The sequence below is a fragment of the Silurus meridionalis genome, chromosome 9 (assembly GCF_014805685.1).
Source record: "Silurus meridionalis isolate SWU-2019-XX chromosome 9, ASM1480568v1, whole genome shotgun sequence".
NCBI lineage: Eukaryota > Metazoa > Chordata > Actinopteri > Siluriformes > Siluridae > Silurus > Silurus meridionalis.
Window position 1 is genome coordinate 19,058,507 of NC_060892.1, and position 10,735 is coordinate 19,069,241.

At 33.7% G+C, this 10,735-nt stretch overlaps 2 protein-coding genes across 2 annotated transcripts; one reads left to right on the forward strand and one right to left on the reverse strand.

The window, feature by feature from the left end:
- The first annotated feature begins 682 nt into the window (after window positions 1-682).
- Window positions 683-5,213, forward strand: spata1 (spermatogenesis associated 1). Its single transcript, XM_046857480.1, has 12 exons — window positions 683-1,141; window positions 1,448-1,554; window positions 1,864-1,981; window positions 2,109-2,162; window positions 2,254-2,596; window positions 2,743-2,884; window positions 2,978-3,032; window positions 3,272-3,386; window positions 3,491-3,616; window positions 3,717-3,895; window positions 4,647-4,745; window positions 4,830-5,213. The coding sequence occupies exons 1-12, from the start codon at window positions 1,106-1,108 to the stop codon at window positions 4,938-4,940; spliced, it is 1,485 nt and encodes a 494-aa protein (XP_046713436.1). The 5' UTR covers window positions 683-1,105; the 3' UTR covers window positions 4,941-5,213.
- A 141-nt stretch (window positions 5,214-5,354) lies between these two features.
- Window positions 5,355-8,529, reverse strand: ctbs (chitobiase, di-N-acetyl-). The gene is made up of 7 exons (XM_046857481.1): window positions 8,337-8,529; window positions 6,912-7,050; window positions 6,590-6,798; window positions 6,335-6,506; window positions 6,145-6,242; window positions 5,724-5,885; window positions 5,355-5,628 (listed from the first exon to the last, which is right to left on the reverse strand). Exons 1-7 carry the CDS (start codon window positions 8,448-8,450, stop codon window positions 5,440-5,442), a joined length of 1,083 nt encoding a protein of 360 aa, XP_046713437.1. The 5' UTR covers window positions 8,451-8,529; the 3' UTR covers window positions 5,355-5,439.
- Between the last annotated feature and the right edge of the window lie 2,206 nt (window positions 8,530-10,735).

Below are 10,735 nucleotides of genomic sequence, written 5' to 3' on the forward strand. Positions count from 1 at the left end.
TAGAATAAATTCTCTGATCAAATAGTGTTCTATGCTTAAAAACAAAATGCTCTTTATTAACCGATCAATTGTCATTTTCTATGCTAAGATATAAAAATGTAGTATAAATGTGGGAAATAATATTGAATTAACAAATAATGTTGATAATGGTGCTTATTATCAATATCTTTATTTGCAAATCAACTTTCATACATATTGTAACTAATGAAATTTAATTAACAAAATCTAAACTAACAGCAAAAGGTAATTTTATGCATAATATGACCAAAAGTATGTAAAGAATATATTTGTGTGCTGAAGGTTTACTATTTTCCTTCAAGAGGTCGAAACCTGTTTCAGTGTGATGATTCTCCTGTGCACACAGTGAGCATGTAGAGAAGAGCTCTGACTTGAAACCTATTAAACACATTTGGGATCATCTAGTGAACACCATCTGAACCCCAGACCTCCAAACCCTACATCGGTACCTGAGCTCACTAAGGGGGAATATCAAGTAAAAATATCAGTACCAACATTTAAAATGTTAAAACTAAAAGAACACATTCTTTTTGGATTTAACATTATTTGCAAACTAGTATAAAAATATGCCAAGATTTTAAATAATGAAATAAAAGGAAACTACTTATTAGTAAGTAGATAGATAGATAGATAGATAGATAGATAGATAGATACTTTATTCATTCCAAAGGGAAATTGACAGTAGTTTAGTAATTTACAGAAATGTTGTAGTAGTTGTAGTAATATTTATTTCTTTGCTTTCTTCTTTATTGTTTAGAACAACTCAATTTAAGTACTTGGATTACATTATTAAAAAATATATCTAAATCTACATATTTCAATATTGCATGTACACGGCAGATTAAATCAAACAAATTTGATAGAATTCAGTTTCCTTCTGTCCATATGAATAAATCACTGGTGTGAATAAAAGACAGAGACCATTAAATGAACTGTTTGAGTACACAAGATTGTTACTTAGCACTCTTTCACTCCCACTCCCACTTCGAGACAGTGTGTAAACAGGGCACATTCAGTAGCAGCGAGTTAAATCCAAATCGGTCACTGCATCCTGAAGAGTATCCAGGAGCTTTGAAAATATAGCACAATGAACTGTTACGTGCGTGAGAAAACAACTTCAGAGGTATGTCATGAGAGCTCAGGCTTGTTTTTTACTCTAATTTCAAAATACTGACAGTTCATATTGTTTATGAAAAAATGTTAGTAAGGTTTTTACATTTTTTTCTATGAAATATACTAGATAATATAATGCTTTTTTATAGATTTCCTATAGACCTGTAATATTTTCACAGTAAATGTAAAACAAAATGTACAATTGATTATATTTTCTTGACAATTTATAAACAGATTTTTTAATCCTTATGGATCGTGTAACATGATATTTATTATCATAATGCTTGTTATTTCTGCATAATGATGCTGGGAGCAGTTCCTGGAGCTCCATGTGTTTTTAGTCCCAGATGAGCAGTGGAACTCAAAGTTGAATAAAGTGCCAGTCGAAGCCATAGACAGCTTCATATCAGCAGGATTTATCAGGTGAATAGGCACCTGAAATTCGCTTAATTAATACTTTTATATTATATAATGTAAGGTGCATAGATTACTGGATGTTCACGCTGGCATGTGGGACGGTTTGAAACCATAGTTTTAAACAAACATTGAATTACATTTGTGGAAAAGTAAACCATCATTATCAAATCTGTTATAAATAATACATAAAAGAGTTCTTATTGCTATATTTGTTTGACTGGTCACTTGACTTACTTTATGGGTAATTCAAAATCCATAAGACCTATAAATACTGTCAAGTTGGACATAACATTAAAGTTAATATTCATATTTCAGAGTGTTTCCAGACATAAATCTCAAGGCCATTAGAGAAGAACTTGGGACACTGCTTGGACCTGACAGGATCGTGGACAGATATTGCTTTTTAAAATGTGTTGGGAGAAGCTTAGCAATGGTGAGCAGACTGCAGAAATAATCATTTAATTATAAATACAGATGTTTACAGTTAAATTAATATTTACTCAAAACTATACAAAGTGTATTTAATATGCAAAGTCTGGATCTATATTTTTTAAAACCAGGTCAAAGCCAAACAAGAGAAAGACTTAAAAGCAAAATCCTTTGCTCCACCTTATGTAAGTATCTTGTCAGATGGGCATGTGTGCAGCTTTTCATACCACTGGAATTTCTAATAATATATATTTTTAAACTGTACCTATATTTCAGTCTCCTTATCCAGAGCTTTACCTTTTACCAGTTGATGAGAATGCTAATAGCCTTTGCTCCAGGTCTCTAAGCTTAGACACTGTTCTTTACAACACTGACTCTCAGACATGTTTCCCTCTTAAACCCATTTTTGCACCTGGCCAGACAAAAGAACCTACTAAATTCCCACTAATCAAACAAGAGCCCCAACAAACTGTCCAAACCCATAGTTTAGAAAATCAGAGTAACTTCAGCTCCTTTGAGGAGAAGGAGGAAGACTCTCTGGGATGTGAAGACACTGTGTGGACTGAAGACCACCAAAAGGGTTGGAATGTCCAAGAGGAGTTCATTGCAAAGCAACATGGTAACAGTTCATATTTAGGGAATAAAGCTATTATTTTGTAAACACTCTTATATTTAGCTTCTTTATGTTATCATAAATTTATATTGAATAGTTACCCAACATTTGTATGTCAAATAATAAATGCAGTATAAATATTTTTAATACAGAACTGTCCCTCATCAAACAAACTCCAAATGGAATTGAGAAAAATGAGATAAAGCCTTGTTACAAAAGAAATGGTACCAAAGATCCTGGATTACCAGATGTGCAGGAGGGTCCAGATACTGGATTATTTTACTCGCAAGGGAGGTAATATTATAAAAGTAATACTGAGTATTTAAATGTGCTTTACTTATTAACTGAAAAGCTCTCTAAGTTTTTCCCCAATATTCTACAATTTAGGACATCCAAACTGTCCCCATCATTGAAGCCACCCAGAAAGAAACAAAGTGATGAGGTAAAATATGCTAGTTGGGGGAACCTGCAGTTAACATTCATGAACACATTTCTGAATAGTTTTCCCAGAAGACCTGGGAAGTCTTGTACTCATAAATGCCTGATCCTTGTAAAGACACTTTGACCTTTAGGGGCTGGATAAGATTCTAGCAGGGGGTGCTTTCCTGTCCACCATGCAATGAAGATGCATGAAAGGTTTTATTGCAGAAAGTGTTGTTTTTGTTTTTTTCCTTTTCACAGCAGGTCAATGTGGGTAGAGACAAAACTATAGTTCCCGGTTTGTCTGATTCAGCTCCTAGTGCCCTTTCCCAGTCTCTGCACATGCAAAAGCCCACTCCTGAACTTTCTTCCAACAGTGAGATCATACAACATCTTAAATCTTTCTAGTTCAATGTAATACTAAAGATGAGGAATATTTAATATAGTAAAGAATACATTTGAATATGATTACCTACCTAGGGGGTGAGCTGCTGAAGGAAATTAGACTGGCCAAAGAAGAAAGAATAACGCTAGAAAGAACAAGACAAGAACTTCTAAGAAAAGGAAAAGAACTGCTAGCTTTGAATAGACACTGTAGGAACCAAGGTATGCACTAGTTTTTAAAATGATAAGGTAAAGGGTATGGACTAACTGAACTCGTAAAAATCACATACTCTTAGATATACTAAAATATTTCCTATCCTAGCACGAGACAAGTGGAAGAAAAAGTATTTTGACACCAAAAAGGCAACAGCACCACTGGAAGAAACCTTAAAAGGCCTTCAACAGGAACTAGAAACATTCTACAACAAACTGTTTCAGCAACTGCAAGCCAGAGATGGACGAAACAAACAAAGACGAGCAGGAAAACTTTTAAGTACAAAGGTCAGCTAATTCACTTCTCAGCAAAAATTATATATATAAATGGGAAAATTGTAGGTTTTTCAGTAGAGGGAGACAAATATTCATTTGCAAAATATCAAACTGTGTCTACATGGTATATGTATTGTTTGAATCGTAAAAATAGGATGGAATACTGCTTATAATTTACTATACACACAAGATTTACAAACAATTACTAACATAAAATTTAAAATATGAAAATATGAAAATAAACAGGCAGTCAGGCTACTAATGGACGGAACTGACTAATTAATCAGATAAATACATATCAAGAAAATCAAGATCAAGAATCACCAATCAATCAAGAATTTATACATGTATTAGTTTGGAAAGTGTAAAGGTTTTAAAGAATAACCACAGATCAGCTGGTGGTGTTTATTTTGGTGCCATTTAAACGAAACCTAAAAAAAAAAAAAAAAAAAAAAAACACTACCACATTATCAAAAACAACTTGCATGGACGTGATGCATCCAATAATATATTTTTATCTTGTACTTTCGGCTGCACCCGTTAGGGGTCGCCACAGCGGAACATCCGTCTCCGTTTTAGTTATTTATTTAAATGTATATAGATTTTGAAGTGATAAAGCTTACAAATAAAATGTATTTAAAATGTGGATGATAAAGAGACATGCTTTACAAAGGGACAATTTAGTCATTTTTATCCTCCATTAATTATATTTCATTAGCATAAACCAAACCCAGAACAACAACTAAAGTGCTAATATTCACAGAATGACATGATAATCCAGATTATGACTGAAAGCTGCGAGATAGACAACCTGAAGAAAAACATTGATGATGCTAAAATAAAACTTGACACAGAAATCAAGGTATGTAAATTACTCCATGTTGTCCACATACAGATTGATCCCTGTACGAGTATATATGTTTAGTTTTTGTTCTGCTTATTTTAGTTAAGGAACCAGGCTACCACAGAACTTCAAGCCCTGAAAGCAGAACTAATGCAGAAGAAGTCTCACTGCTCATTTGCGGGACCTCTCACATGCTCTTCTGACCTTGGATAATGTCCATGTTTACTCCAGCAACTTCCAGAATTTAAATTGATTGTAGATATAGATTAATTTTGTGAACCTGATTGATTAAAATTAGTTTTGCCAATAAATCAAATATAACTCACTGTACCACACAAATGTTTAACCCTTTTCTAAAAAGCAAACTACACAAGACTAACTAGAACTGGACTAGATCACAACACAAACAATATTTATATGCACATAATTAAAGTATACACTATGTCTGGTGTTTAATATTCAATCCGCTACAATTGAATGTTTTTAAAACCTAATATTCTTTATTCAAAGCTTTAAGATCCATTGTAAATCTTTGTATACCTAAAGAAATTTAAATGCAAAAATGACAAATGCAGAGATTTCTTTTTTATAAGATCTTATTTTTACTGATTATTAAAAAATGTGAAATTGAGTTTTACAAGATGTCTTTTATTTGATCTGGGACAAACAGTCGTCTGGATAGGAGAAAAGAGAGACTGTCAAACACAGAATTTTACATTTGAATAAGCACACGCCACATTTCAGCACTTTGCTCCTGGGCGACAGGGTCATCGCTGTAGTCAAGGCAGTTTCCATTCCACATGCCAATCCCTCTCAAACTATTCTGTTTTACGTAGGCAGCCTTCTGTATAATGCTCTGTGGATCGTCATACCACACCTGATGGATGTTACCCTTGCTATCCTGTAAAATAATAACGGAGAAATTTGAGAATATAATAAGTCACTATAGGACATTAAAAATGTATTAAGGTTTGATTGTGTTTCGCTGCGATAGACCTTGTAATTGTAAAAAGGAGCTTGTTGACGGTCATCCCATAGTGTTCCAGACATGGAGCTATTAATTTGTTTCATTATGTAGCTATAACGAATTTGCTTTCCAGCTGCATCACTGCAAGGAGCTCCTCTAAAAGGCACTTTAGATATTGTACAGACATCTGCCTATAAGACAGCAACAGAACTCGAATAAAAATTCGAACAGAACATTTAAATACAGCACTTTTTTTCATCTATAAACTGTTTCAGGCCGTTAGAAAAAAAAAAAAACCTGCTTAAAAGGTCAATCAATATGTGCGGTTATAGTTATAGTCATGTTTTAATCACTTCATCTCTGTTTAGAAAGCAAGAATGCAGACCGAGCACATTTTATTTTATTTCAAATTTAAAACAATGGCTACATATTGAATTGTTTTTTATTTACCTCGGACAAGTTCAGGCACACATAGTCGTACCCATACCATGGAACTCCCATAACCAGTTTTTTTGCATCTATCTTCATCTCCAGGTAGTGATTATATCCTGTCAAACAAAGCAAAACAGAATATGGTTTTGCTGCTACTAAGCATTATTGCAACAAAACAAACAACTATAAAAACTATTATATGTATTACCTGTCAGTGTTTGATTTAAAGGTGCATTTGCTGTTGCAATGCAGTTCCCCCATATCTGACTCTGTTCATCATAAGACATGACAAATACCAGGTCGCAGGAATCTGCAATCGCTTTATAGTCATAGCAGCGCCCATCAATGCACTTGGGTGACCAAGCCACATCAAATGATACCTATGAATTATCAAAAATGACTGGATGTTAGTTGCTGAAATGATAAATGATAGACATCTTTTGTGGTTTCTGTAGCATTCAACCTGAGAGCCGGGAATTTCTCTATGGAACATGTCTGCTGTCTCATTGACAAGGGCTGTCAAAGCATAGTACTCAGGGGTTGACTCATTTACAGCCTGCTCAATGTCAAGGTTTATCCCATCCATGAACTGGCTTTTAGCCAAATTGACTTTTTCTGTGATCCAAGCTTTCCTTTTGGCAGCATCCACAATATCTGAGAGGGGTACATCACCTGTAAAAGAAAGTTGTTCAGGTTTATACTTCTATGGCCATAATATTCATTCATCTATGCTGATGACTGCTTCCCAATAAGCTAATCGGTGGCATGTTTACAAAAACCTTTACCTTTCAATACAACTCTCGCCCCTTTGGAATGAGCGTAGCACATTAACTCAGCATCATATTTTCCAAAAGTAGCAACTGTTGTCACCATGGACCAGTCATAAAATTGCCATTCTTTACCTCCAACATCAAACACGAAAACCTGTAGAAGAAGAATACAATACACCTGAGTACTAGGTGGATGTTTATGTTAATTCACACAATAAAATCAAGTCTTATACCACAATAGACCACTACATGATACATTATTAGCATGTTCAAATGTCAGGATCAGTTTTATCTTCCTGCATTCAAACTTTTTTGTGCACTGTCTTTTTCCCCATATTGTCATTATGTTTGTCATTTTGTCAGCACATTAACCAGTGTGGAGAAATTAAATAAAACAAACAAACAATCAAACAAACAAACAAAAACGAAATCCAAGAAAACTTCCCTTTCTGAATCACTTTTCTAGCTCTGCACCCAATAGTTGAGTCAGCAGTGTGCACTTATATTGATACATGCGTTTTGCTCGTACATTTCAAGTGATTGAACGACAGTAGTGTAAGCAATCATAACACAAATGTGTATTAGAATTCTATAAGGAACAATGTATAGTCAGGTAATCTGAGCATCATAATGTTATCGTACAACACCTTTATTTAACTAAAAATAATTAAAACCGTTCAGCGCAGCAAAATTTGCATGGATCTTTGTATAACCCATCTTGTTAGGAATCTGGGGTCAAGGGACAGTGTCAGTCATGATATAGTGGCCCTGAAGTAGATTGGGTTAAAGATCTTTGCTGTAACAGTTTGGAGGTGCTGGGGATTGAACCCTTAATAACTTATCCAGTGTCTTAACCACTGAAACACCACTCCAGAGAGCCTCCAGTCTGTTCATGAACAGTTCAAAACTTTTAAATGATTTAGGACTATACAGTTATCTCATAAACATACATGTGAAACATGACAGTTGTATTGGATCTGTACAGGAAACAGATATGATCCGAGATGTGATGGTTTGTCACGTGACAGTCACATGACATCCACATGACAGCAGAAGCAATAACTCATGTTTTGTTTGGAAACCAGTAATAAACTTCCTTGCTTAACATTTTACCGTGAAAGCCGATTCTCCTGATCACTTTTATTAATACTTTAGTATTGTTTCGCACATCCCTGGTCTGTACAGAAATGAATGACACGGACCAGAAAAATCTCTGTTATTTCCGCTTCCTGTTACTGCAGATGCTGCTGATAAACCGGGATTTAAACAAACAAATACACGCGTTGGTCCTTTTAAATTGGTATGAACATTAATATTAAATAATTACTGTACAAACATGTATATATATTTCCGTATCACTTACGCTGTATATATGATCTGTTCACACAATAATACGTATTCGGAACTGTCGGAAAAACAGTTAACCCTTAATAACTTCACCTCAAACTCATGTTGTTGTTGAACCGGTTTACAGAGATCCTCCTGTTTGCACGGACAAACTCCTGATGAGCCCGAAACACTCAGGGCGACCACAAGCCACACAACCAGCCACATTCTCCCCCAAAGCTGTGGCAATCATGAATCAGCCAAAAGGCTGCTTACTTCCTTAATATGGAGTGCGAAAGGGACAACTGGTGACAAAACGTTTCACACACGTGACAATATGTTTCTCAACCAATCATTTGTAAATAGAAAACATTCAAAACTATTATTTGAGTGTAATATATTTAATTGAATTAATATATGTTCCTACATATTTAAAAGAGTTTGCCAACTCAATTGCAGTGTGAAACTGTATTTACTCAAATGCAGTGTGAAACTATTTACTCAAATGCAGTGTGAAACTGTATTTACTCAAATGCAGTGTGAAACTATTTACTCAAATGCTGTGTGAAACTGTATTTACTCAAATGCAGTGTGAAACTATTTACTCAAATGCAGTGTGAAACTGTATTTACTCAAATGCAGTGTGAAACTCTATTTACTCAAATGCTGTGTGAAACTTTATTTACTCAAATGCAGTGTGAAACTCTATTTACTCAAATGTTGTGTGAAACTTTATTTACCCAAATGCAGTGTGAAACTCTATTTACTCAAATGCTGTGTGAAACTGTATTTACTCAAATGCTGTGTGAAACTGTATTTACCCAAATGCAGTGTGAAACTTTATTTACTCAAATGTTGTGTGAAACTTTATTTACTCAAATGCAGTGTGAAACTCTATTTACTCAAATGCTGTGTGAAACTGTATTTACACAAATGCAGTGTGAAACTATTTACTCAAATGCAGTGTGAAACTGTATTTACTCAAATGCTGTGTGAAACTTTATTTACCCAAATGCAGTGTGAAACTGTATTTACTCAAATGCTGTGTGATACTATTTACTCAAATGCAGTGTGAAACTGTATTTACTCAAATGCAGTGTGAAACTCTATTTACTCAAATGCTGTGTGAAACTGTATTTACTCAAATGCAGTGTGAAACTTTATTTAACCAAATGCAGTGTGAAACTGTATTTACTCAAATGCAGTGTGAAACTCTATTTACTCAAATGCTGTGTGAAACTGTATTTACTCAAATGCTGTGTGAAACTGTATTTACTCAAATGCTGTGTGAAACTTTATTTACTCAAATGCAGTGTGAAACTATTTACTCAAATGCTGTGAAACTGTATTTACTCAAATGTAGTGTGAAACTCTATTTACTCAAATACTGTGTGAAACTGTATTTACACAAATGCAGTGTGAAACTATTTACTCAAATGCAGTGTGAAACTGTATTTACTCAAATGCTGTGTGAAACTTTATTTACCCAAATGCAGTGTGAAACTGTATTTACTCAAATGCTGTGTGAAACTGTATTTACACAAATGCAGTGTGAAACTATTTACTCAAATGCTGTGTGAAACTGTATTTACTCAAATGCTGTGTGAAACTTTATTTAACCAAATGCAGTGTGAAACTGTATTTACTCAAATGCTGTGTGAAACTGTATTTACTCAAATGCAGTGTGAAACTGTATTTACTCAAATGCTGTGTGAAACTGTATTTACATTAAAAGAAATGTTACATTCAATCTTTATATTTTATACTTATACATTATATACTAAGACCAGTTGAATAAAAGTCTTTCATTTTTTGTTTTATTAAATGTATTCTTGCATTCAATAAAAAAAATTCTGAATATCTTTGAATATCTTTTATCATAATTAGCAAAATGTGTAGAAAAAATATAAAAAGATTTTTTTAAATCGGTTGAGAAAACATTTGCAAAATGAAAAGTTTTTTTTTCTCAAAATTTTGGTACACAAATTGTAATTGTTAGTATTGAATAACAATAAAAACTATATTTTTATAGTATAGGTATTGTGCAGCTCTTCTGTGTTTTCTGCATCAAATTTGAAATGGTTAAGGCAAATGATACATCTTGAAAACATAGTATTTCGTTTAAAATATGGAAGTTGTTCAGAAACTGAGCGATACACGCTATAGAGCAAGCGTAATCTATTTTCACCAGTGGAGCAAAAAAAGGAACCTTTACACTTTTGCAATAATTAAAGACTGTCATGGATAAGAGAAATAGTATATACACACCTAAAAAGAGGTTTGTGATCTACAATCATGAAAGATCGTGCATTTTTATGGAAAAACAAACATTTTTGCTAATAACTGACTCCTGATTTTATTTATTTTAAATATTTTTGTCTTCTATTTATAGTTACCATTGTTTCCTGCTTAGCTTTAAGTGTTTGAGTTCTGCAGACTGATGTCTAGTTTAGTACATCTATAACTAATTCTTATTCAGTAAGGAAGGATAAATGGTAACACAAAAGTTGGGA

Excerpts from the sequence above, each read along its gene's own strand:
- ctbs (XM_046857481.1), bottom strand. The coding sequence starts at position 8,450 with ATGTGGCTGGTTGTGTGGCTTGTGGTCGCCCTGAGTGTTTCGGGCTCA. Across the intron at positions 7,051-8,336 it reads AACAACAACATGAGTTTGAG|GTTTTCGTGTTTGATGTTGG; the intron begins GTGAAGTTATTA and ends CTTCTTCTACAG. Across the intron at positions 6,507-6,589 it reads GAGAAATTCCCGGCTCTCAG|GTATCATTTGATGTGGCTTG; the intron begins GTTGAATGCTAC and ends GATAATTCATAG.
- spata1 (XM_046857480.1), top strand. The coding sequence starts at position 1,106 with ATGAACTGTTACGTGCGTGAGAAAACAACTTCAGAG. Across the intron at positions 1,555-1,863 it reads ATATCAGCAGGATTTATCAG|AGTGTTTCCAGACATAAATC; the intron begins GTGAATAGGCAC and ends TTCATATTTCAG. Across the intron at positions 3,896-4,646 it reads GAAAACTTTTAAGTACAAAG|AATGACATGATAATCCAGAT; the intron begins GTCAGCTAATTC and ends TAATATTCACAG.